Source organism: Humulus lupulus, chromosome 1 (assembly GCF_963169125.1).
Source record: "Humulus lupulus chromosome 1, drHumLupu1.1, whole genome shotgun sequence".
NCBI lineage: Eukaryota > Viridiplantae > Streptophyta > Magnoliopsida > Rosales > Cannabaceae > Humulus > Humulus lupulus.
Window position 1 is genome coordinate 52,966,502 of NC_084793.1, and position 27,989 is coordinate 52,994,490.

Sequence of the window (27,989 nt, forward strand, 5' to 3'; positions counted from 1 at the left end):
GAAACGTTTCTCCCAAGTCTCATATTGAAATTCAATGCTTGAAATCTCAACCATACTTTCTTAATTAAAAATATATATTTGTTTTTCCCCAAAAATGAAGTTACTGTCATAACATCTATGCATTATTTAATATTCGTTCATTCATTCTTTAAGCTTCTCTAGCTTCCTTCCTCATCTCATCTCGTCCCATCTCATTCACACCACACTTTCGTTTTCATCTCTTTTGACATCAACAAACAATATTTTTGTGACCCTCAGTTGGGACTAGTAGTTAAATGCAGTTTCATCCTAACCATACACTTTTTGAACTTTGATTGATATAGTTTCTTCCCCCCGCACCCTACTCTTACCCTTTATTTTTTTCATTGGCCATATGGACCAAGAAGCTAATCACATAATTGGGGTTGAAATCGGGAAGTGCTCTGGAGTTTAGAGTTTCTGGGAAATGGGTATTCTTAATTTTAGTTGTAAATGAATACCCATTAACCGAATTGTGTGATTTTACTTAATAATGGTGGATTTCAAGATGTTTTGATCGTAAATCATAAAGGGCCGCTCATGGGGAGTTTTCTAGGTGGCTTCGTATTACCTCTGCTTCTTTTGACAGGTATTCATTGCACCAGTTATGTAAAGTTTTGCACTTCAGTTTTGTTTTCTAGTTTACGTTAACACTCTTTGATCTTGCTAATGTTGTCATCTGAAGTAGAAATTCAGAGTAGAAGAAGTATAGTGCATTGTTGATCAGTGGCTTATAATAAGTTCTTTGATTAATTAAGTTGCTGCCTTTTTCTCTCTTGAAAAAAAATTGATGGCTTGTGTTTTCTATTTCAGTATGAATGAGCTCGACTTTATTTGTTCAGAACATTCGTTTTACTTTTCATTGATTTGTTTAATTTTTGAGTTAGCGGGGTTGAAACTTTCTAGCACTGGATTTTTCATAAATGGAAAATAGCTTTACAATGTAGCATTTGTCTATGGTTTTAGTGTAAACTGTTTGTTTTATTTATTTATTATTTAAAAAAAATGTGTTTTTGTGATCCGCATCTATTTTAATTGATAAATTCTGGACTGTCTCTCATATCTCAGTGTTCTTGTTTATGTTTAATTATATGGTGAAGTAATGCGTTGTTAATGAAATGAACTTATGATTTCAACACTTTTTTTTAATGTCTAGGTGCTTTTATCAACTGGAGCTTGATCTCTTTTGTTGATTTGATAGCATTTCTTCTCATTCAGTTCAATGCGAGAAAAATTGGTAAGTTGTGCATTTTTCAACATAAATTTTGATAATGAATGATTTGTAGCCATGATAACATGCAAGCTTATACTTTTATAGTGTTGCTTCTTATTTGTTTCCATGCTGTTTTTATTTTTCTCTTCTCTAAATGTGGTTTTGGGTTGAGGATAAAGGTACTTTTCTCATGTTAGGATATGGAAATATTGGGAAATTGTATTAGGTTGCTGCTGTTTTTCTCAACAAGGGAGTGGGTTTAATGGATGTCGTGTAAGAGAATGTATTTTTTTAAGACTGTCATTGCAACTGTTAGGTGTATGATTTTATAACCTTGTAATGCCACCCGACAGAAAAAAAAAACTTGTAATGCCATGATAATGGAATCTTTATCAAGGGCATTGGTTGCACATCTTAAATTTGACCCTGACTTTTGTTATGAATTTTTTTCTTTATTGCTTTGTTAATGTGGTGAAATGTTTTGTAGTTTATTATTTTACTCTGGTTTATTAATTTTTTTTCCTTCCAAAAGAAAAGATGATGTGTGGATTAATTATTATCTTGCTTACACTTTCTTATGCATCGAGGTTTAGGTCTGATTCATGTAGAAATTATTGGCTGCTGGTGCCATATTATTTGCAGCAATTCTGTTATTTTTGTCATTACTTACTAACCTTGTGCTGGTTTGTTACAGGATTTCGAAGGAGGTTCTTATTGTTATGGCCCATCATCATTTTTTCTTTACTTGCTGTTCTTTCTGAGGTGATATATCTTATTATTTGCACCATTAAGGGAAATAAATGGAGTATAGCAAATGCCTGGTGGGAAAAGCTGGTCGGATTCATGATGTGAGAATATCTTTTTCTCTTAACATATCAATCCTTTATGTCTCAGTAAGTTTTGGAGTATTTACAAATAGCCTGTTTTGCATGCATTTGCAGAATCCAATCATGGAAATCTCCGATGATTTATTTTGTAGCTGTGCAGCTTTCAGCTGTAGTTGTTGCTTTGCTTGATTTGCATGGAAACAATTTGTTTTCATGGCGTGATTCCTGTTGGAGTCATTTCTCGTCAGCAATTGAACATTTAGGTCTGCAAGTCAGGTTTTTTCTTTTGTGTGCATGTTTATGTATGTGTGATGCTCTCAAATCTTAATATGCATCCCCTAGTAGCTGGTGGTTATCACTTTTTTTCTTTCTTTCATAAGCATTAATTTAATTTGAATCATTTTTTGTTTTCCCACACCGAAGGTTCTCATCTTAGGGTTGCTTCCTGCTTTTTATTGCCTGCGATTCAGCTGGTTGTGGGGATTAGCCATCCTTCATGGGTTTCCCTACCATTTTTCATTGGAAGCTGTGTTGGTCTTGTGAATTGGTCTTTGACAAGCAATTTTCTAGGACTTTTCAGGTAATTTATTGTGATCTTGCATCTTTGCTTCATAATCTTCTTTGTCTAGCCTTTTTTTTTGTTAAAAAAGAAATTAACATTTGTTCTATTAATATGTGAAGGTGGTGGAGGCCTTTACAACTGTATGCAGGCTTCAATATTCTCTTATTATATGTGTATCAGCTGCCTGTCAAGTTTCCAAGCTTGTTAAATTGGGTTGCTGATTTTATCGGTTTATTCAAGATTACAGCAGATTCTGACTGGCCTGAAATTTGTTCAAGCTTTTCTCTTGTTATTTTTTATATTACGGTATGTTTATATCAAATAGATCTAATTCTTAGCTAGGATATTGTTTATCTGGCAGGTTTAATTATACATTTTGTTTATTCGATGGCTCTTACTCCTTATTTTCACTATGAGTTCTGGATTTAAGTATGTCTATGAGTTCTGGATTTAAGTATGATAGAAGTGTTTTCGCAAACAATGAATTCTCAAACAGCAAGCTGATAAGCCTCCTATAGAAGTTCAAAAAGAATTCTGCTGAGTAGACCCTGGTGAGATGGCAGTGAGTGATTGGAGTGTTTGGAAGTGCTAATTATTAGTTGGCTGGTTGAGGGAATATTTGGGTAGTTATGAATTATGTGGAAAAAGAGAATTTGATAATTTCATTCACAGGGTTTTATGCCCATAAATAAGCACTATACACATATACACAAATCTGGTATTGAATACCAAATATTCTAAAATAAATACAAATATTCTAGGGCTGATCAATTATCCTGAAGAATATATTCTAATTATGGTATTTATACAACTCAGTTTCCCTATTAGAAAAGATACAGAGTAAAGCCTGATTATACAATATTCTCTACACCCTTCCTTAAGCTGGGGCATAGAGATTCTATATGCCCAGCTTGCAAACTAACTCATTAAAACTTTCTTTTGATAAACCTGTAGTCAGTAAGTCAGCCTGTTATTGCTTGCTTGGAATATATACAACACACAACTCCTTCCCATCAATCTTTTCTTTAATAAAGTGTCTGTCCACTTCAACATGTTTGGTTATGTCGTGATGAACTGGATTGTGTGCTATGTTGACTGCTGACTCGCTATCACTGTACAACTTTAAAGGCTCGGTCCTTTGAAGTTTTAACTCTTCGAGTATGCGTTTGATTCAAATTAGTTCACATACTCCTGACCAAGAGTTCTGAGTTCTGCTTCAGCACTACTTCTAGCTACCATTGATTGCATCTTGCTCCTCCATGTAACCAAGTTCCTCCACACTTATATTACAATATCCAGTTGTTGATATTTTATCTTCAATTGAACTTGCCCAATCTGTGTCTGTTTAAGCCTCAATCCCTTTTTCTTGAATAGTAATCCATTTCTTGGTATCTTCTTCAGATAGCACAATATTTTGTACACTGCCCCCAGGTGTTCTTCAAATGGATTGTGCATGTACTGACTAACCAAACTCACAACAAAGGCAATATCAGGCCTTGTGTGGGATAAGTAGATCAGTTTCCCACTAATCGCTGATACATTCCCTTGTCAACTGTTTTCTCTTTTACTGGTTTGTATTTGCCTTTTGGCTCAACTAGAGTTGCCACGGATTTACAGCCACTCATTCCCGTTTCCTTGAGTAGATCTAGGACATATTTCCTTTGAGACACCGCGATCCCTTGTTTTGCTCTTGCAACCTCCATTCCTGGAAAATACTTCATTGGTCCAAGGTCCTTTACCTCGAATTCTTGGGCTAATAAACTTTTAAGTTTCTCTCGCTTTATGGAATCATTGCCTATCAATATCATGTCGTCAACAGACAATAAGGATGGTTATCTTACCTTATTGTGAATGTTTGAAGAACAAGGCATGATCCAATTGAGCCTGATCATATCCACACTTTTTGATCACTTGATTAAACCTCTCGATCCATGCCCACAGAGATCGTTTAAAGCCATAAAGGGGTTTTTCCAGGTGACAAACATTTTCTCTCCCATATCTGTCTTCAAATCCTAAAGGAATCCTCATGTAAACTTCTTCTTCCAAGTGCCTATTAAGAAAGGCATTTTTGATGTATAGTTGTTGTAATGGCCTGTCGAGATTTGCAGGAGTTGATAGCAAAACTCTTATAGTATTTAACTTGGCAATAGGTGTGAAGGTCTCATTGTATTCCACTCCATAGGTTTGAGTGAACCTTTTTGCCACTAGCCTCGCTTTGTATCGATATCTGGTCCCATCAACTTTGTGTTTGACTGTAAACACCCACTTGCATCCCACCATATGTTTATCTCTAGTTTGTCCAAAAAATTTCCACGTGGTGTTGTTTTCAAGTGCTCCTATTTCTTCATAGACTGCTTTTTTCCATTCAATTCTTGAGAGAGCTTCGATTATATCTTTAGGAATCACCACTTGCTCAACTTCTGCCAAGAAAGCTCTATATTTCAGAGTGAGTCTACTGTAACAGACATATCTAGACATTGAAGTAGAGTGCAACTTCGGACTCCATTTCTTTTGGTAATAGGTAACTCAGCCTCATGTTCCTCCATACTAAAAGACTCAATGTTAGGAATATCACTAGATAAAATAGGATTGAGAGAAGGGTCACTTACATTACGAGTAGTCATTGAGTCATACTCATGAGAGGTTGGAGCAATAGTTGACTGTATTACTTGATGGTTCTTTTCTCGTCGAGAGTAAGCGAATAGTTCCTTAGTTTTCAACTGAGATTGTTGCTCAATTCCTCTGTTGGAAGGAGAAGGAGGTGATGGATGAGTGTTAATATGATGATCAAAATCTGGGATAGCCTTAGGCAGACAAGTATCTCAACAAGAAGCTTCACTCACAGTCCCTCCCTGAAGAAAAGTGTTGGGATAAAAGGAGTGCTCTTCATGGAAGGTGACATCTAACAAGACATACATGCAATGAGTAGAGGGGTGATAGCACTTATACTCTTTTTTTGGTAGAAGAGTATCCCAAAAAGACACACTTAAGAGCATGGAGATCAAACTTGGAGCGGTTTGGACCAAGGACATGAACATAGGAGACACAACTAAACGTTTTTAGTGGGAGACTAGAGACAAGGTGGGTATTGGGATATGACTTAAGGAGGATAGAGAGAGGAGTGTTATATTATAACACTAGAGAGGGCATAAATTGATGAGGTAGTCATCGATTAGAATGGCCTCACCCCAAAAGTGTTTACGAACAGAGGTGGTGAACATGAGGGTGCGACCAATTACCAGGAGGTGGCGATTTTTGTGTTCGGCAATCCCATTTTGTTGGGGTGTGCGTGTACATGAACTTTTATGAATACTGCCATGAGAGAGAAAATAATCACCCAAGATTGAGTTAAAATATTTAGTGTTATTATCGGTATGCAATACTTGAAGATTAACATTGAATTGAGTGGTTATCATAAAATGAAAATTTTTAAATGTCATGGCAGCATCAGATTTGTTTTTAAGTAGAAAGACCCAACTAACACATGTGTGATCATCAATAAAAGTGATAAACCAATAAGTATTAGAAATATTTGTTATTCTAGATGACCCCCATATATCACAATAAAAAAGAGTAAAAGGTTGAGATGCAGTATAGGAAATAGAACGAAAAATAGCACATGTGTGTTTAGCAAATTGACAAACTTCACATTTAAATAAGCTCAATCGTTTATTTCGAAAGAACTTAGGAGATAAATATTTTAAATAAGAAAAACTAGGGTGGCCTAGCCTATAATGCCACCGCATAATATCATTGTTACTAGAGGCAATACAACCATAAATAAGAGCTTTATTCGCTTGAGCAGGAGGAACATGATCAATGTAATACAACCCACTACATGTCTTCGCACTCCCAATCGTCTTCCTCAAGGATATATCTTGAAAAGTACAACAAAGTGGTAAGAAATAAGCAAACAAGTTTTGATTTTGAGTGAATTTGCTGTCAGAGATCAAATTACAAGAGATTTGGGATGTGGAGGAAATCAGTAAGGGTAATGGAAGGAGACAAATAAATAATAGACCCTTTACCAACCACTAAGGACAGAGAACCATCAACAACCTTAATCTTTTGAGTACCTGAGTATGGAGTGTAAGAGGTATATTGGTGCGACTGACCAATCATGATCCGAGGCACCAAAATCCACAACCCAAGTAGTGAAGGCAATAGAGATACCTTGATTGGCAAAGGTGGACGGATCAGATGTGGGAGGAGCAGCGGAAGTATTGAGCAGCTGATGAAGCTAATTTATCTTGGCAAGAGTGAAGGGAAATGGCTTGGTTGGGGCTGCAGTGAGAGCCTAGTTGGGCGAAGAGGCTTGAGGGGATGAGCGGGGTTTCCAATCAGCAGGCTTACCATGAAGACGTCAGTAGGTGTCTTGAGTGTGGCCCACCTTTTGCAGTGAGCGCACCAAGGTGTTCACGTCGAGTGCACGCGAACTGGGAGGACGATTAGTGCGGCGGGCAGCAAGAGCTGACTGATCAGTTTCTGGAGTAACAGGAGACCCCAACATGACTCTCTTGCGGCTCTCCTCTAGGCGGAATTCTGCAAAGGCCTCTCGAATAGAGGGAAGTGGAGTTTTCCCCATGATGCGACCACGAATCCCATCAAGCTCACAGTTGCATCCATGAAGAAAATCAAACATTCTCTCACGGTCAAGCATTTTTTTGATAAAAAGATGCATCATCAAAACACTTCCATTCAAGGACATATAAATATCAATTTCTTGCCGAAAATTATAAAGGATGCTATAATACTGTGTTACCATGAGAGTTTTTTGGCGCTGGTCTCGAAGTTTGGATTTGAGTTCAAAAGCTTGTGCTGAGTTTTCCAAATCTTAGAAGGCCTCCTGAACAGTGTCCCACACCTCACGAGCAGTAGAGAGAAACAAATGTCTTACCAAGGTGTAGGAAAGGCATCAGAGGAATTTTTTACGAGGGTAGAACCAGCAAAGGTGTCACCCGAGGTGATAGAATCAGAATGGGCCAAGGGATCTGGCGTTCAGTGGGATTGGCCATAAGGAGACAAACGAAGGTTGGAGAAGAAAAAAAAGCTGCGGAATTCCTAGGGCTACTGGTATATGATAGGCTTGATAAACCTATGATTCGGTTCACATACACTAGGAGGGGGTCGGGACACAAAGGCCAAGGGTAGGCTGGGTCATTTGATGGTTGACGTGGAGGGTAGTTTGTTAGAGGGGCAATTTGGGTACTGAGTAGCCTATTAGTGGGAAAAGGAAGCTAGTAATTAGTTATGCAAGAATTAAGAGAATTCTGGCATCATGGAGATCTTTTTCTCTGTGCTTGTATGAAACTCATATTTTCCTTCAATAAAGCTTCAGAATTATTCACTCTTTGGTTACTGTTTTATTGCTTATTATTGTCTGTTCTGGTTCATTGTTTCTGGTTTACTGGATTATTGGGGCAGGTCCTATTAGTATAGCTCTGATACCATGTGGAAAAAGAGAATTCGATAATTTCATTCATAGGGTTTTAGGCCTTTAAATAGGCACTATACACGTATACACAAATCTAGTATTGAATACCAAATATTCTAAAATATATACAAATATTCTAGGGCTGATCAATTGCCCTAAAGGCAACATATTATAATTATGGTATCTATACAACTCAGTTTCCCTATTAGAAAAGATACCGAGTAAACCTTGATTATACAATATTCTCTACAAATGATATAGGGGGAATTGTGCTGTCTGTTAGGGGATGGAAAGGAGTGAGAATGAAGAGGGCAGGAGAGAAGAGAGTAGCTAAAGAGGAATTGGAATGATTCACATGTAGGAGAGACCCAGCTCTCAAATTCCTTGGAATCAATACCAGTGCCTAGATTTTCCTTCACATTTCCTTTTTCATATCTTATTTTATTTTGTTACACCCATTATAAGCATGATTCATGGTTACCTTGTTTTTAAAGAAAGAAAGAAAGAAGCATATTTGGAATGAGTAGTTTCTTGTTGAAGTGACCAAAGAGATTAACACACATTCCTGTTATGCTTGGTTTGCTGTCTATGTTTACACTGGTCTTGCAAAGGAATATAGCAATAATTTGGAATGAACATCTTATTTATCTCTGAAAGTAGTCAATGTGATGAACACCTGCCAAATTAGGTAATGTAACATCATGGCTATATCTGTTTGCCTACATGCTTTGTTTGCTTATGCTTTTCTTCTTCTTTATATTAATTTATAATAAAGTCTTTTCACTTGATCAACTTCTTGCATACTTATTTTTTCTCGTCTTAGGATTTTTGATGAATTTTTCCCCTCTCATTGTAGCTCTCTTATTTCAAATGTGATTTGGAAGAAATGGACTTCATTATGTCTATGGGAGAAAGTAACTTGGCAGAACAACTTCTTCCTACAAAGCATTCGTTTTTTATTCGTCAACATAGGTATTTTGGAAGTAGAATTATTTTATTTGTTTACTGGTTTTGAACATCAAGCCTTTTTTTTACTAATCTTGTCACAGGTTGTTAATGGAGCATTCTATATTTTGTAATTACACCATAATCTAAGTAATTTAATAAAAAAAAAATTATGAAGTAACATACCCTTAAGACACTAAATTCCAGTGATCATTTGTAAATATCCTTCATCCATAATACATTACTAATATCATAGATGGTATTGAAGATTGTTTAGATGCTTTTAAATTGGTTGTTCCTTCCTCAGAAACATGTAGACGTTTTCCTTTAGGTGTCTTCTTCAATCCCCACTTCTCATAAATCACATACTGCGGTTAGTGGAAATTAGGGGTATTAGAAGGATGTGGACTTTGGGTATCCTTGTACATCTTTACGACCATAGACTTCATAAGTTGTAAATTTGGTCTCCTTAAAGTAGTTTCATTGTCTTCATGACATAAATTTGTTTATTCTTGCTCTAACTTGCATCTTTGCTAAGATTTTATGTACATTTCTTTTCTTAGCTGCATTAGGTTTATCGTCTAAATTTCTCTCTATTTGATATATCTTTTAAATTACTGCTGATTTTGGGTCGGGTTTTTTCCATTAATAAGAGGGTTGATGTCTCTGTAAGGTGGCTGTTTTAGCTACTTATTGGTTCATCTGGTTTCAGAGGAACAGGAGAGTGAAGAAAATGTGGAATGCTCTTGGGATAAAATAAAACTTTTTGGCTATTTATTATAAAAGATACTTAGGATATCATTCTATTTTTCTATGTTGTATGGATTGGGGTTTTATGTTGTGATTTTGTTTTCGTGTGTTGCTGTCCCCTGTTAAAACTTGTTCTTGACCCTTTTTATTAATACAAGTTTTGATCCTTATCAAAATAAACAAATAAAAAGAACAGAAAAGCTTACCTGTATTATTCTGATTATATACAGATCTGGTGGAAGGCATACCAATGTTTTCTTGAGAGGAGCAGTTTTTCGGATATTTAGTATTAACTTTTTCACGTACGGCTTTCCGGTATATATTCTTTTGCAATATTTTGTTGTTTGTACTTGTCTTTTCCGTTTCAAAGGTTGATATGTATATTTATTGCTAAAAGAGGGTTTATATGTATTTATAAGTTGTCGGCATAGCTGTTTAGTGGGTGTCTTTCACTCACCTTTGTCTTGTATTAATTCTCCATTGTTAATATGAGTTTGAGGTTTTGTTTTAAAATATAAAATAAAAAAGTTGTTGGCATGAGTCATTAATTTCATTTGTCACCAGGTGGGATCCTATTAGTCAGATGAAAATTTTAGTATTTTCAATATGTGTCTAATGCTCTATTGAACACAATTTATGCTTTAATAAATTCATTTAATAGAATGAATACTTACTCTCGTTAACTAGCAATAAGCATGATGTAAATCATTGTTTGTTTATTCCCTAAAAAATCTTTGTTCCCTATTATTTGAAGTACTAATTGGAGGTATTATGATATGTAGTTTAATGTGCAGAAGATTATGGTGATTGCACAGGTTTCAATCATATATACATATACATCATATATATTAATTCTGAGAGAATATGAAAAAGGCTTATTTTATGTCCTAAACCAATTAAGTGGACAGGAGGACTAGATTGTTTTAGTAAAAAAATTGGTTTTCTTTTACATGCCTAGCCATACTATTATATTATCTGGCTTGTTGATGATTATAATGATTTGTACTTAAGTTCTTAGTTCTGTGTTCTAGGATCTTATATTTAGTTTTCTGTTTGATTTGTTTATATATGGGTAGCAAATTTCTTGTACTCCCCCATACCTCTTGTATTATTTTTCATATTTATAATACAAGCACTGATGTTTTCATTAAATAAAATAAAATAAAAAATAATGATTTGTAGTTCTATTTGCATTTTGGTCTTATTATTAGTTATATAAAAACTTTCGGTGTGAATTTGGCAGGTGTCCTTGTTTGCTCTTTCCTTTTGGAGCTTTCATTTTGCAAGTATATGTGCATTTGGCTTACTTGCATATGTTGGCTACATCTTGTATGTCTTCCCATCGTTGTTCCATTTGCATCGCTTGAACGGGCTGCTTCTTGTCTTCATTCTATTATGGGCTGTCAGCACGTATGTTTTCAATGTGGCATTCAAATTATTGAATTCTAAACTTGGGAAGGTAGCCTCTCTTTTGGGATGAGTTCCTGTTTATTAATTGAAAATATTCACAATTTTTGAACTGGGCCTATTTTAATACATGTGCAGGACATGGCCATATGGGAAATGGTTGGCTTGTGGCATCATCCTGTACCTGGATTTTTTTTGCTTGCTCAATTTTGTCTTGGAATATTGGTTGCCCTGGGTAATCTTGTGAACAACTCTGTTTTTCTCTACTTGTCTGATGAGGATAGGCGATCTTCAAATGACAACAATGTTGTGGAAGGTAGTGGTATTTATTAGCAAACTTTCTAAATAATTAGCAGTTATACATCTTTGTGCTAGATTTTCACTTACAGACTAGTGCTGAGTAGGCTTGAAAACTCATTGTTATAATGTTGTTACCTTGAACGTCATTGTTTTCATTTAATTATTTTTTCTATTTTTGAAATTATAGCTAGGCATTTAAGTTTCCAATACCTTTTTTAATCCTTGTCTATGCATTTTGTTTTTGGTCGTACAAAATAACAGGGCAGGAAGAGACCAAGGTATTGATTGTGGCCACAATTGCATGGGGACTTCGCAAAAGCTCTCGTGCTATTATGCTGGCACTGATATTCTTCATTGCCTTGAAACCTGGTTTTATCCATGCTGTATATTGTATGTTATTATCATGATTTCTTAACCTTTGTTGTTAACTATACTGGGGCATAGCTCATCTTGGCTATTTATTTTGTTTTTATATATTTTAATGCATCATTTTGAATCCAAGCTTATAATGTGATTTCAAGTTTATTCCAGTTTGCTTATTATTTGATATTCTTCTGAACCATGTTTCAGTGATATTCTTTTTAATATATCTCTTGAGCCACAACATCAGTAGAAGGATTCGCCAGTGTTTGATTCTTTTATGCGAGGCTCACTTTGCACTGTTATACATTCTTCAGATTAATTTGATCTCGAGTACTTTAGAGCAAAAAGGCTCTTTAAGTAGGGAAGTCCTCTCACAGTTAGGTATGACTTACTTTGGAAAGTTATTTATATCACAAAATATCTTTATATATAAATGATTGCTCTTTAATGTCAGATTGCACCAACACAGAAAAGCTGAAAATGACTTACACAACTTTTGTTCTATCGCTGCAGGTCTCTTGAAACCTGAAAGTTCCTGGGACTTTTTGGAAATAGCTTTACTTGGTTGCTTCTGTGCAGTTCACAATCATGGTTTTGAAATGCTATTTTCTTTCTCAGCCATAGTGCAGAATACCTCAAGCCCTCCTATTGGATTTAGTATTTTAAAAGCTGGCCTGAACAAATCTGTATTGTTGTCTGTGTATGCCTCACCCACCACTGTACATACTCGTGATAATCCTTCATATGGTATAATTTTCATCTATGGCTTAATGCGTCTCTACAAATTGTAGTTAAATTAAGACGTCAAGTTAGCACATTATAATAAGTTATCGGGCCCGGAGATTCAAGAGAGCAAAATCTACTGACCACTTATTCTGGCTTTATAACTATCCCCTACATACTTTGGGATGAATCAAATATGGTAATTTTTGGTAAAGAACATTTTAATGAACCATTGATAGCCTTATACCTTAAGAATTTTTTTGTTGGGATGATATGACATGTAACTATAATATCCTCATCCTCAAGATAAAAGTCAGGTGACATCTTTCCGAGGATTATATAAAGCTGGAAAAAGGTCCCAAGTTACGTATAGGATATTATAGTATAGTGTATAGTTAGTATTAAACGAACTTTTCAACTAACCACATAAGTTTAGAGATTAATGGTGTTCTTTGTAGTATCAGACTATCAGTTAATTAATACGTGCTTATTTCTGAGTTTCTGTTTTTGTCTTATTTGTGTTTCTACTATTACTAACAAGTGATTTTTTTATTTTCTTCTAGAAAGAAGAATAGCATCATTCCTTGGTGCAATTGGGCAGAAGTTTCTATCAGTGTATCGATCATTTGGAACCTACATTGCCTTTCTGACTATTCTTCTCACCGTGTACCTGGTTAGGCCTAATTATATATCATTTGGGTACATATTCCTCCTCCTTGTTTGGATAATCGGAAGGCAACTAGTTGAGAGAACAAAAAGACGCCTTTGGTTTCCTTTAAAAGCATATGCAATCATGGTGTTTATCTTTATTTATAGCTTGAGCAGCTTTCCCAGCTTTGAGGTTTGGCTGTCTGGATTTATAGACCTTAATTTCTACCTAGGCTATAACCTAGAAGCTTCATCATTGGAAAATGTTTGGGAATCTCTTGCAATCTTGATTGTCATGCAACTTTATAGCTATGAGAGGAGACAAAGTAAGTATAACAGGTTGGATGATTCTGATACGTTGGAATTTGGATTCCTTGGGTTTGTTCGACGGTTCTTCATTTGGCATAGCCACAAGATTTTGTTTATGGCATTGTTCTATGCATCTATATCTCCAATCAGTGCATTTGGCCTTTTGTATCTGTTTGGCCTTGTCCTCTGTTCAACTTTACCTAAAGCTTCACGCGTCCCGCCCAAATCATTCTTGGTTTACACAGGATTTCTAGTAACGGCTGAATATCTTTTTCAGATGTGGGGTAGCCAAGCAGAGATGTTCCCTGGACAAAGGCACTCAAATCTGTCTATATTTTTGGGTTTTCGTGTATTTAAGCATGGTTTTTGGGGTCTAGAATCAAGCTTGAGAGGAAAAGTGCTGGTTATTGCTGCATGTACTCTTCAATATAATGTTTTTCGTTGGTTGGACAATATGCCTACTAGTATTCTGAATAAAGGGAAGTGGGAAGAACCTTGTCCATTGTTTCTTTCAGCAGAAGATGGTGTCAATAGTGTTCCCATTTTTGGTGAGGAAAATACCCTTTCTGATTCTGGAGGATTGTCTGTAGAACAAGTTCGTGTGACAAGCATTCCCTGGCCATTTTCCTCTGGTTTGTCTCAATCACCTAATAATATGTCCTCTAAAGCACGAAGCTCTGAGGGTAGTGGCAGCAGAAGATACTCATTTGGCTATATTTGGGGAAGCACCAGTGAAAGTCATAAGTGGAACAAGAAGCGAATACTTTCCTTGAGAAAGGAAAGATTTGAAGCACAAAAGATTCTTTTAAAAATATATTTGAAATTCTGGACAGAGAATATGTTTAATCTCTTTGGTCTTGAGATAAACATGATTGCATTGCTTCTTGCAAGCTTTGCGTTGTTGAATGTCATTTCTATGCTATTCATCGTCTTGCTTGTTGCTTGTGTTCTTTTTAATAGGAGTGTTATACGTAAACTATGGCGCATATTTGTTTTTGTATTTGCTTCGATTCTTATCCTTGAGTACTTTGCCATTTGGAAGAGCACGTGGTCTTCAAATCAACCTACTGAGACTGGTGTACATTGCAATGACTGCTGGAGAAGTTCAAACCTACATTTCAGCTATTGCAAATATTGTTGGTTAGGTAATACTCAATTACCCATGCTATGTCAGCAACCTATGTTGTGTAAATATTAATTACTTATTTTTTAGGACAAAAAGTTTGTGTTTTTTTTCTTCTTGAATTATTGATCCTTTCGATTCTTGATGAGACGTTATAGAGTATGGTATTTCCAGTAGTTAAAAATTTTCAGATAATTTTTGTAACACGAAAAAATTTATGAGGCAGAAATCGAGGGGGTTAATAATTACTACAGGGGAGAAAAGCTATCTGTCTTATTTTCTATAGTTGATGTAAATTCTGGTAGAGCTGTCTCTTTAAGATTATTTGCTTTGCCTAAATGGTTGGTTTACAACTTGCTTAGTTAGTTCATTATTTTAGTAGCAGATTTCTTTGGCAGGTTGGTTGACCAAGCAAAAAGAGATTGTTAGAGGGTTTTAGAATAGGCTGAGATTATGTGTCAATGCTCATTTGCAATTCCTGGACGACCCTTTGTTTTTCCTCAATGCGGTAAGGGAAAATTTTTGTGGGCTGCTGAATGTTCTAAGATATTTCGTGAAGTGTCTGGTTTGAAAATAAACATTTAGAAAAGCAAGGTAGTGGAAATTAAAGCTTCTCATCAGATAATTTTGCATCTTTGTTTCCAAGATTATATTCATTGTCTAATGCTAATAATGCCCAATTTTCTTTTGTTCTGTTGATTCCAATTCATTGGTTAATTATTCTTCTTGGAACTTCAATTTTAGTAGAAATTTAAGTAATAGAGAAACGGATGAGTTAGTAGAAATTTAAGTAATAGAGAAACGGATGAGTTAGTTTCTTTGCTGTCCATTCTGGATTTTTTTTTGTTCTATATCTGATAAAAGTGTCTGGATATGTGAAAATTCCTGTACTTTCTTGCAATTTTGTTTTTCTGTTTGGTTTTTCTTCGAGTTTTGAAGACCTAGAAGATCTTTCTAATCTTTGAGCCTTTTTATTTCATTTGGAATTTGTCTGTTCCTATCAGAGTAAAGGTGTTTGCTTGGTTGTTTTATCTTAGAAAGATTAATTTATGCGAATTGATTCAAAGAAAAAAACCTCACCTAACTCTACACCCCTGTGTGGTGTGCATTTATTTATGCATTGTAAAGTGACCAAAATTGTATGGTGTAGTGTAATGTGCTAAATGAAGCAGATGTTAATTAGGTATGTCTGCTAAAATGTGAGACTTTAATGATCAATAAGACTTGGGCCTTGGAAAATCTAAAATGGCAGATGGTATGTGGAATTGTGTGGTTTTAGCTACCTTGTGGGTCATGTGGTGGAAAGGAATAGTTGGTTTGAAGGAAAAGAGTTGGGTTCAGGGCCTGATTGGCCAGGCTTTTCAAAGCCAAATTTTAGCTTTTTACTATTTAAAAGCTCTTTTACACTATGGGTGAGTTTTTATCTATTTTTGGCTTTTACCTTATAAAAGCTCTTTCAAAGGAAGCCTCATGGAGTAGCTTTGGTAGAAAGTGCATTTGAGAAGAAAAGCTACAAGCCCAAAGCTAGGCCAACCAGGCCCTTAGGGTATCTTTCCCTAAGTACTGCCGGATGAAAAAATAATTTGTTTTAGCTAAAATTTTAGTTTTTTTCTTTGTGAGAATTCCTTATCCTCTATTTTTTTTTTCATTTCTTTCTTCAATCAACAAAGGTTTTGTTTCTTATAATTTTGTTAATTATGTATTATTATTTCAACCACCTAAGAGTTTTTGTCGTCTGAGAGTATTATTGTGCTAATCTGTTTAAAGAATATCAGACGGATCTTTTACTATCACCTCATCGTTTTATTTTTATATCTTCCAGTGTCTTGTTTGTTATTGTAGCTACACTCCTTATTCATGGTCACTGATCTGAGCATTCTACCACCTTTTTTTTGTAGGACTAATTGTTGATGATCCCCGAGTCTTAATCAACTATTTTATTGTATTCATGCTTGCTTGTTTTAAACTTCGTGCTGATCGTGCCTCCAGCTTCTCAGAGTCATCAACCTATAGGCAAATGATGTCTCAGCAGAAAAATACGTTTGTTTGGAGAGATCTCTCTTTTGAAACTAAGAGCATGTGGACCTTCCTGGACTACCTGAGGCTCTACTTCTTTTGCCATCTATTAGATCTTGTTCTTATTTTGATATTGATCACTGGAACCCTTGAGTATGACATCCTGCACCTTGGTTATCTTGCTTTTGCTCTTGTTTTCTTCCGAATGAGACTTGAAATATTAAAGAAGAGAAACAAGATGTTTAAGTTCTTGCGTCTATATAACTTTGCTGTTATTGTTCTCTCTCTTGCATATCAGTCTCCATTTATAGGGGAGTTCAGTGCTGCTGGGAAGTGTGAAACTGTAAATTACATATATGAAATGATTGGGTTCTATAAATATGCTTATGGCTTTCGGATTACTGCAAGATCAGCTCTTGTTGAAATTATTATATTTATGTTGGTATCTCTTCAATCATATATGTTCTCCTCCCAAGAGTTTGATTATGTGTCTCGATATCTGGAAGCAGAACAAATTGGTGCCATTGTGCATGAGCAAGAAAAGAAAGCAGCATGGAAAACTGCACAGTTACGTCATATTCGTGAATCTGAGGAGATGAAACACCAGCGTAATCTGCAAGTGGAAAAGATAAAATCCGAGATGCTCAATCTGCAAGTCCAACTTCATAGCATGAACTCAACTGCAAACGGTTGTACTTCTCCTAATAGTGAAGGCCTACGAAGGAGGACTACTTCTCTTACTTTTGAAAAGGATGCTGAGACCCCTATTAGAGAGAGGATTGTCTTGAAAAAGCAGCAGACAGTTGAAAAGGATTCGGCATACCCGTTTGAATTTCAAGAATCTCCTGCTGCTCAGGACATGGAAATTTCAACAGAAGTTGAGTCTATGAAGCATTCAGTAGAGCCTCCTCATTGTGAAATTTCTGAAGTTGAAGAAAATCTCATTGATAAGCCCTTTTTGGATGTAGAATCCAAAGACAAAAGTAGAAACCAGGCAAAGGAAAACCCACTAATATCAGCAGTACAACTTATCGGTGATGGAGTTTCCCAAGTACAATCAATAGGAAATCAGGCTGTCAATAACCTTGCAAATTTCTTGAATATAACACAGGAGGAATCTGATCTGAATGGCCATTCATCTTCTGAGGATGGATTATATGATGAAATGGAGAGCCAGAAAACAAAGTATACGTCTTTGGGCCGTTCATCTTCCCTTCAGTCTGATACAAGTTCTGATGCCACAAGTCTTCAACTGGGAAGGATTTTTCGGTACATTTGGTCCCAAATGCGATCCAACAATGACATAGTGTGCTATTGTTGCTTTTTGCTTGTCTTCTTGTGGAACTTCAGCTTGCTTTCTATGGTGTATTTGGCAGCTCTGTTCTTGTATGCATTATGTGTGAATACAGGTCCAAGTTACATCTTCTGGACAACTATGCTAATATATACAGAAATTTATATTTTGCTTCAGTACTTGTACCAGATTATAATTCAGCACTGTGGGTTTAAGATTGATTTGGGCCTTCTTCGTGAGTTGGGATTTCCTGAACATAAAATCATGCCGTCCTTTGTTGTTAGTTCGCTGCCTCTCTTTCTTGTTTACTTGTTTACCCTAATACAGAGTTCTATCACTGTAAAAGATGGTGAATGGATGTCATCTTCACACTTTAAGTTCTATAAGAGTACTGTTACTGGAAAAAAAGTTCCTTTGACTAATCGTTGGACTGACAGGGCAATGGAGCTCATGCACATGGGAAAAAATAGCCTGAAATTAATATTAAGGAGCATGTTTAATTACTGGGCATCTCTAACGCATGGTGCAGAATCTCCTCCTTACTTTGTACAGGTGTCTATGGATGTACACTTATGGCCAGAAGATGGTATTCAACCAGAAAGAATTGAATCTGGGATAAATCAATTGCTTAGAACCATCCATAATGAGAAATGCATGGAAGAAAATCGTAGTCTTTGCCCTTTTGCTAGTAGAGTCCATGTTCAAAGCATTGAAAGAAGTCAAGAAAATCCAAATGTGGCTTTGGTTGTTCTTGAAGTGGTATATGCCTCCCCTTTGAAAGAGTGTGCTTCGGCAGAATGGTACAAATCACTTACTCCAGCAGCTGATGTGGCAAAGGAGATTCTTGAAGCACAGAGTACTGGGCTTGTCACAGAAATGGGATTCCCATATTCCATAGTCTCTGTAATTGGAGGAGGCAAAAGAGAAATTGATCTGTATGCCTATGTATTTGGTGCAGATCTGATTGTATTTTTCTTAGTTGCCATTTTCTACCAATCCATTATAAAGAACAACAGTGAATTTCTCGATGTGTATCAGCTTGAAGATCAGTTTCCTAAAGAGTTTGTATTTGTCTTAATGGTTAGTTAATTTTTCCCCTTTCTATTATACATATGGAAAAATACATTGGAGTCAAATTCTGAACTTATATTCACACAAACTTGACCATTTCTGTGGCTGAAAATATTGTTCTTTTATTATGTACATGAGATCTCTGATCGAATGAGTTCTTTGATATCTTCTTCCAAATTCTCTCATTTAAGTTCAAAGCTGAATTCCTTGAAGTTTGCATTGATTGTTAGGCTAGAATAATGTTATACATATTAAACATAAACTGTAAACCTCATCATTACCACCAAACACTCATCTCTCTGGTTTGCTTAGTGTTATTGTAGTGTGCAAATGTTATAATACCATACAGTAGTATGCGAAGAGTGAGTGACGCCGAGCTAGCACTTCATAACCATTAAGATTCTTGTATGCAAATTGTATAAAGGCATTACAATTTCTATTTATTTATTTTCATGCAGATAGTCTTTTTCTTGATTGTGCTTGATCGCATAATCTACCTCTGCTCATTCGCCACTGCAAAAGTTGTTTTCTATCTTTTCAACCTCATCCTTTTCACGTATTCAGTTACGGAGTATGCCTGGAACATGGAGTCTTCAGAACATGCAGGTGGATTTGCACTTCGTGCTATATATCTTGCAAAAGCTGTTTCTTTAGCATTGCAAGCTGTCCAAATTCGATATGGAATTCCTCACAAAAGCACTCTGTATCAACAGTTTTTGACAAGTGAAATTTCACAAATCAATTACTTGGGTTATCGGCTATATCGCGCTCTTCCTTTCCTCTATGAACTGCGGTGTGTACTTGACTGGTCATGCACAACGACATCTTTGACTATGTATGACTGGCTAAAAGTAAGTACTTGGAATTTTCAATTTTGGTATTCTCTTGATTGGTGGATCTTACTGTACTGTATTTCTATGATCTTAGCATTAGAGCTACTTATCTTGATACTTTCTGAAAGAAACCATCCTATGAAGGCATGTAAATGGTATTTTTTTATGCAAATAGTACATGAATTTCACAGACCTTGGTAATTGTCGTCTGTACTTGCCTTACCCAGCACCCAGCACCCTGTGGTCTGTGGTATTTAATTTTATAAGGCTAGTAGTTTTATTTCACCAAAGATAGATTTACTTTCTTGGCCATTATTTATGTCTTGCCCTTATTTGTTGTGAGTACTCACTTCACTTTTCAGCAAAGTTGGTAGGTCCGTTGCCTGCTTTTGGAAACTGACATATTGTTTTATTAGCTGGAGGACATACATGCAAGCTTGTACCTTGTCAAATGTGATGCGGTCTTGAACAGAGCACAGCACAAACACGGAGAAAAGCAAACAAAAATGACCAAATGTTGCAATGGAATATGCCTGTTTTTCATCTTAATGTGTGTTATCTGGGCTCCCATGCTGGTAAGTAATTTCTGATACGGACTAGTTAGTGACTGAAAAACTTTATTGCTATGATGATATTCTTACTACTTTCTGATAAGTTTTCTGGCATTAGAAACCAAATTGTTGTTCTATTTGCTAAGGTGGTGTTTTTCTTATACATAATTAAGCTTTAAAAAAACATCGGCAATTGTTATTATTCATTTATATTGCGTATTAATAGCTTAATTTAGTTATCAATGTGTCATCTGAAAATAAAAAGATGTAATATTGCAAGAGCTTTAAAAAATAAAGAAAATAATTTTCTGTTGATGTTAATTTCTTATCTAGTTATCATGCTGTGCCATTTAGAAACAAAGAAAGGTGTAACCTCTAATTAGGATGGAGTTCATTAGGAAAAAGGAAGTGACAAACCCTACTGTGGCTCAAGTATATAGAAAGAATACCTTCAAAGCATGTAAATTCCTTGGATCATCCGTTTTCTGTGATATCTAATAAGAAATAGTCATTTACTTGACTTGCTTATGTATCTGTGTAGAAAAATGTAGAAAATATTGTTTTTTATTTTCTGTTATTATTTTAATTAATTCGGTATCCCTCAAGAATGGGAAACCAATCTGTACACAATATATTTTTTCCTTTTTTGGAGGAGTTTAGGTTGATTTAGTACCATTGTAATTACCCTAGAATATTTGGTATTTAATACCAAATTAGTCTATAGTTTGTAAAGTGCCTATTTAAAAATGGCAGTGCTCTCAAAGAAATAATATATTAGAATATATTTTCCACAAAAACATTCTATTTTTAGCATTTATTTAGTATAGCTGTATAATTGTAGTAGATACTATAATTAGATTATTCTGATTAGGCTAATTGATTTACTCTAGAATATTTGTAATTATTTTTTGTATATTTGGTATTAACTACCATATTTGTTAGAGCTGCACAGTGCCTAGTGCCTATTTAAAGGCCTTATTCCTCATGAATAAAATATAAGAAAAAGTCTCTTTTTCCACACGGTATGAAAGCAATCCCTAAGAAATTCGAAAATCTTTTTCAATCTCAGCCTTCTTTTCTTACTCATGGTCGCCCCTCAAGAAAAAACCTCAGAATCCATCATCTCAGAAAATAATTCAGCTGGTTCATCCATCCTAAAAAACTGCTTAATGCTTCCTCAACACCACCAACAACACTTGATCCTTCTACCTCTGAAAAACAAGGTATTTCCATTGCCTTTACTACTCAGAACTCTGTTTGGATTGTGGACTCAGGTGCCTCGGATCATATGACTGGTCAGTCACATTAGTTTACTTCCTACACGCCATATTCAGGTCACCAAAAAATTAAAATAGCTGATGGTACTCTCTCTTCAGTAGCTGGTAAAGGGTCTATCTATTTATCTCCTTCAATTACCCTTACAAATGTTCTCCATGTTCCAAAACTCTCTTGCAATCTACTCTTTGTTAGTAAACTCACAAAAGATCAGAATTGTGTTGCATCTTTCTCCCCTAATTGTTGTACATTTCAGGACATGTCATCGAGGAAGACGATTGGGAGTGCGAAGGCATGTAGTGGGTTGTATTACATCGATCCGTTTCCTATCTATTCTGCTCAAGTGAATAACACTCGTGTTGCTAGTTGTCTTGCTTCTAGTGATAATGATATTATGCGGTGGCATTATCAGCTAGGCCACCCTAGTTTTCCCTATTTGAAATATTTGTTTCCTATGTTATTTAAAATAAACACTTGAGCTTATTTAAATGTGAAATTTGTCAGTTTGCTAAACATACTCGTGCTGCTTTTCCTTCTATTCCATACAAAGCATCTCACCCTTTTTCTATTATTCATAGTGATTTATGGGGACCATCTAAGATAACAAATACTACCAATACCAGCTGGTTTATCACATTTATTGATGATCACACACAAACTAGTTGGGTATATCTTCCCAAAAATAAATTTGATGCTGCCATGACATTTAAAAATTTTCATTCTATGATTAAAAATCAATTCAATGCAAATCTGAAAGTCTTTCATACAGATAATGGAACTGAATACTTCAACTCTATCTTAAATGATTATTTTTTATCTCATGGTATTCTTCATACAAGTTCTTGTCCCGGCACACCCCAACAAAATGGGATTGCCGAATGAAAAAATAGACATCTATTGGAAATTGCTAGAGCACTCATGTTTACTGCTTCTATGCCAGAAATCTTTTGGGGAGAAGCCATTCTCACCGCTGTTTACCTCATAAATCGTATGCCTTCTCGAGTGTTAAAATATAATACTCCTCTCTCTATCCTTCTTAAAACTCATCCTCATACACATCTTATTTCTAATCTTCCACAATTGGTTGTCTCTTATGTGCATGTTTTAGGTCCAAATCGCTCAAAATTTGACCCACGTGCTCTTGAGTGTGTTTTTTTGGGCTACTCTTCTACCAAAAAAGGGTATAAATGCTATCACCCCTCTACTCGTCGTATGTATGTTTCATACGATATCACCTTAAATGAAGAGCAATTTTTTTATCCCACCACTTCACTTCAGGGAGGGACAGTGAGTGAAGTTTCTGGTTGGGATACTTGTCTACCTAAGGCTATTCCTGATTTTTCTATTCATCTCTCGTTTGATCAATCCTCTCAGCAGTCACTATCTCAGTCATCTCAGCAGCCACTATCTCAGCCTATAACAAAAGAGGTGATAGTATACCATCGAAGAAATAGAAACCATCAAGTAATACAGTCAACTACTGAGCCTCCACCTCATGAGTCCGACTCTCGGACTACTCCTAATGTAAGTAACCCTTCTCTTAATTCTATACTACCTAATGAAATTCCTAACAGGATGGAGGAACATGAAGCTGAGTTACCTATTACCAAAAGAAAGGGAGTTCGTAGTTGCACTGTACATCCTATGTCCAAATATGTATGTTATAGTAAGCTCACTCCTCAATACAAAGCCTTTCTTACAAAAGTTGAGCAAGAGGTGGTTCCAAGAGATATAACTGAAGCTTTATCGAGAGAAGAGTGGAAGAAAGCAGTCTATGAGGAGATTGGGGCACTTGAGAACAACACTACATGGACAATAGTTACAAAGCCTGAGGATAAACATGTGGTAGGATGCAAATGGGTGTTTACTATTAAGCATAGAGTTGATGGAACCATAGATCGGTATAAAGCGAGACATACTGTAAGGGTTCACACAAACATATGGAGTGGACTACAAAGAGACCTTTGCACCTGTTGCTAAGCTAAATACTTTAAGGGTTCTGCTATCAATTGCTGCAAATCTCGCTTGGCCACTTCAACAACTGGACATAAAGAATGCCTTCCTTAATGGACACTTGGAAGAAGAAGTCTACATGAAGATTCTTCCAGGGTTCGAAGAGAGATATGGAAAGGGGAGGGTGTGTCACTTGAAAAAAATCCTTGTATGGCTTGAAACAATTCCCATGGGCATGGTTTGAAAGATTTAATCAGGTGGTAAAAAAGTATAGGTACAAACAGGCACAGTCAAATTATACCTTGTTCTTTAAGCATTCACAAGAGGGTAAGATAATTATTCTTATTGTCTATGTCGATGACATGATACTAACAGGAAATGATTTTAGAGAACAAATGGAACTCAAAAGATTGCTAGCCCAAGAGTTTGACGTAAAGGACCTTGGGTCAATGAAGTATTTTCTGGGTATGGAGGTTGCAAAAACAAAGAAAAGAATTGCTGTATCTCAGAGGAAATATGTGCTTAATCTACTCAAAGAAACTGGAATGAGTGGCTGAAACCTGTAGCAACACCAGTCGAACCAAAGAACAAATACAAGGATTTAATTAAAGAAGATACAGTTGACAAGGGAATGTATCAATGATTAGTGGGAAAGCTGATCTACTTATCCCACACAAGGCCTGATATTGCATTTTTCGTGAGTCTAGTTAGTCAATACATGCATAATCCATTAGAGGAACACATGAAGGCAGTATATAGGATATTACAGTACCTAAAAGGAACACCAGGAAATGGATTACTGTTAAAAAAGAATGAAGAAAGAGGGGTTGAGGCTTTTACAGATGCAGATTGGGCAGGTTCAATTGAAGATAGAAGATCAACAACTGGATATTGTACTAAAGTATGGGGGAATTTAGTCACATGGAGGAGTAAAAAACAACCAGTGGTAGCTCGCAGTAGTGCAGAGGCAGAATTGAGGGCCCTTGCTTAGAGAGTTTGCGAACTGTTATGGATCAAACGAATATTCGAAGAATTAAAGTTGCAACAAACTTTAAAGCTGTACTGTGACAGTAAGTCAGCAATCGGCATAGCACACAATCCAGTTCATCACGACAGGACCAAACATGTTGAAGTGGATAGACACTTTATCAAAGAAAGGATCGATGGAAAAGAGTTATGCGTTGTGTACATTCCTAGCAAACTGCAGCAAGCTGATATGTTAACCAAAGGCTTGTCAAAAGAAGTTTTTAACGAGTTAGTTTGCAAGCTGGGCATGTGAAATCTTTATGCACCAACTTGAGGGAGGGTGTAGAAAACATTCTATTTTTAGCATTTATTTAGTATAGCTGTATAATTGTAGTAGATACTATGATTAGATTATTATGATTAGGCTAATTGATTTACTCTAGAATATTTGTAATTATTTTTTGTGTATTTGGTATTAACTACCAGATTTGTTAGAGCTGTACAGTGCCTAGTGCCTATTTAAAGGGCTTATTCCTCATGAATAAAATATAAGAAAAAGTCTATTTTTCCACAATTTGCTTGCTTTGCTGTCTTTATACTTTGAATAACCTTTATTTTCAAATGTATGTAAAACCTATGACAAAGCTTTCTCCATCTGTTTTTTTGGTTCATATCATGTTAGCTGTATGCTCTTTTGGACCAATACCATCATATAGTAAAACTCTTTTCTTTTTGCTAATTTTGCTTCTTCTTCTCCTTCTTTTTTCTTTTTTTTGTGTGTGTGTGTGTGAGGTGAGCAAAGTCTGTATTATAAGAGGAATGGAATAATTGAATAAGTTAATTACTTTTTGGAAAATAATTAGAAGTTAACCTCCAACATAATATTTGTTGTATGAATCAGGCTTAAGCACTAATATGTATTATGTCATGTATTGCTGAATACGGATGTTGGACTCTTTTGTTTTCTCATACAGATGTATAGCAGTGGCAACCCAACAAACATGGCCAATCCCATTAAAGATGCTAGCGTTCAGGTTGATATTCAGACAGTGATTGGAAGGTTGACATTGTATCAAACCACCCTTTGTGAAACGCTCCTGTGGGATAAGATCAATTATGATGTTAATCTAGATCATGATACCATTGATTATTTGGCTGCATATAATAAGAATGATATCCAGTTGATCTGTTGCCAAGCTGATTCAAATACAAGATGGCTAATCCCCGATGTGGTTCAGAGCAAATTCATTCGGTCCCTTGACTGGGACATTGACATGGACGATAACATGAAGATGACTTTTACTTGGGTACTATCCAGAGACAGACCAAAAGGGAAGGAAGTGGTGAAAAATACATGGAGTGTTGATGCGCCTGATCTTCCAGAACGAGCAGATGTTCAAAAAGTTCTTAATGGCTCTGTGAACAGCTTTAGGATAAATAATGTCTATCCAAAATTCTTTCGTGTCACTGGTTCTGGTGACATCAGACCTTTGGAAATAGAGGTTGGTGATCCATTGAAGTACTTTTCATCAATTGCTTTTTCTCAAGTTTTTTGAACCTTACATCTACGTTGTTTGGTGTCCAATGATTTTTTGTAAAAGCAGTTGGTGATGGTTAATAATATGAATGACATTATTGATATTTAAGAACTACTTGGTGAAAAGAATATTAAATAACAACCATACAGATTTTTTTTTTTTTTTTGCGACAATACATGTTTAGTTTCAATAAATTAATTACTATGAAGTTCTATAATAATATTGGAACTTTTTCTTTTATATCATATTTTAATATCATTGGAGCATTTAGACTAGCACCCTACACCCACATGCACTGTTCAAAGTGATGCATTAGCTAGTATCTTTTTGATAATATCATAATCAAGCTTATTTTTCATTGAACTGATATAGTGGTATTTTACAGAATAATACTGTAAGTGGGAACCTTGTTATGAATCGTGCAAACTATGAATGGTGGTCTTTTCGTGATATCAATGCTTTTCAAGGATGTGGAGGTGTGACAGGACCAACAGCGATTGTAGTATCTGAGGAAACACCGCCAAGTAAGTTCACTATAACATCTTATGTTTATGCATAAATTGGTTGAATAATATTTATTCTCGTAACACATTATGATAATATTTCAGCTGGTATCCTTGGTGATACTCTTAGCAAGTTCAGCATCTGGGGTCTCTACATAACATTTGTTCTTGCAGTAGGCCGCTTTATTAGACTTCAATGCTCAGACTTGCGAATGAGAATCCCATATGAGAATCTTCCTTCCTGCGATAGGTAATACAGCTTTTCTTCTTCACATACAAATATAAAGTTTGAAAAATGCTTTTCCTGTAAGTTTCATGATTGACTTATAATTGACTGATCATTTGCCGAAATTTCCGAATGGTAATCATGGTGACTCTAATTTGGCACTAAGTTCTGAATCCTTCTTTATTAAACCAAAGAATAAACAAATAACCGTAAGTTCTGTTTTTATATTTATCACCTAGCTGGTCTCCTAACTTTAGTGTTTTCTTGAAATTTGTCCTCTGAATTCTTCAATCTTTAGGCAAAACCCCATTTTCGAATTTCCTGTTATTTAAAACCAGCCTTATGTAGCACTATGGTTACATAACGCTAAAGAGTTTAAAGGGACTCCTTTCTCTGATTTACTCAGAGATTGGACTTTGTTTTTTGGTATTTCTATGTAATCTATTGCTTTGTGTTTAATGTGTTGATCCTTTCTTGAAGTGGTTTTTTTCCTCCACTTTTTAATTTTTAATTTTTTTATATATATTCATTATCATTAATAATACAATGAAAAGTAATATCCCATTTTAAACCATCTGTGAAAAGTAACAACAACCCCTTATTTTTTTCCTTTCTTTTTTATTTTGTGGTAGGTTGCTGGCTATATGTGAGGACATATATGCAGCAAGAGCAGAGGATGAGCTAGAAGTTGAAGAGGTCCTTTACTGGACACTGGTGAAAATATACAGGTCGCCACACATGCTGCTTGAGTACACCAAAATTGACTAGAGTTACAACACAATTTTATAGGCTACACCTTTAACTTGATACACATTAGAGTAAACCAAAGCACTAATAATACCAGATACAATGGACCAAAGTTATGAAAGGTTCATTAACTTTCAGGTGTTAGTGTTGACAATCTGCGCACCTCACATTATTTTTGAGATGATAATCATTCAATTGTTTTTGTTTAGCGTGTCTTTTTACTAAGGTTTATGTACATAACTATAGAGTGCATTTCTATTTTATTTTTTCTGAATATTAATACGACAAAAATACGTACATATATACTTCTATCAAATTTAGACTGTACTAACCAAAATGTTGGTTTGATTCACTCCAATTTTGTCGGTTTAATGATAGAATGACAAACTTCATA

At 35.6% G+C, this 27,989-nt stretch overlaps 1 protein-coding gene across 2 annotated transcripts; it reads left to right on the top strand.

The window, feature by feature from the left end:
* On the top strand, positions 1–27,989 carry LOC133792453 (piezo-type mechanosensitive ion channel homolog). 2 transcript variants are annotated; one of them, XM_062230363.1, is made up of 21 exons: positions 1–607; positions 1,175–1,255; positions 1,926–2,079; positions 2,173–2,321; positions 2,482–2,638; positions 2,740–2,926; positions 8,911–9,026; positions 9,980–10,064; positions 10,993–11,208; positions 11,295–11,475; positions 11,718–11,846; positions 12,027–12,200; positions 12,333–12,566; positions 13,106–14,644; positions 16,521–19,012; positions 19,462–19,854; positions 20,253–20,411; positions 25,556–26,083; positions 26,505–26,643; positions 26,728–26,872; positions 27,481–27,989. In XM_062230363.1, exons 1-21 carry the CDS (start codon positions 559–561, stop codon positions 27,614–27,616), a joined length of 7,443 nt encoding a protein of 2,480 aa, XP_062086347.1. In that variant the 5' UTR covers positions 1–558; the 3' UTR covers positions 27,617–27,989. The 2 variants fall into 2 exon arrangements, with proteins under 2 accessions (XP_062086347.1, XP_062086350.1); XM_062230366.1 differs by having other exon boundaries at positions 11,295–11,472.

Coding starts and splice junctions, on each gene's coding strand:
- LOC133792453 (XM_062230363.1), top strand. CDS start 559: ATGGGGAGTTTTCTAGGTGGCTTCGTATTACCTCTGCTTCTTTTGACA. Junction 2,639..2,739: donor AATTTTCTAGGACTTTTCAG/GTAATTTATTGT, acceptor TAATATGTGAAG/GTGGTGGAGGCCTTTACAAC. Junction 9,027..9,979: donor TTTTTTATTCGTCAACATAG/GTATTTTGGAAG, acceptor GATTATATACAG/ATCTGGTGGAAGGCATACCA.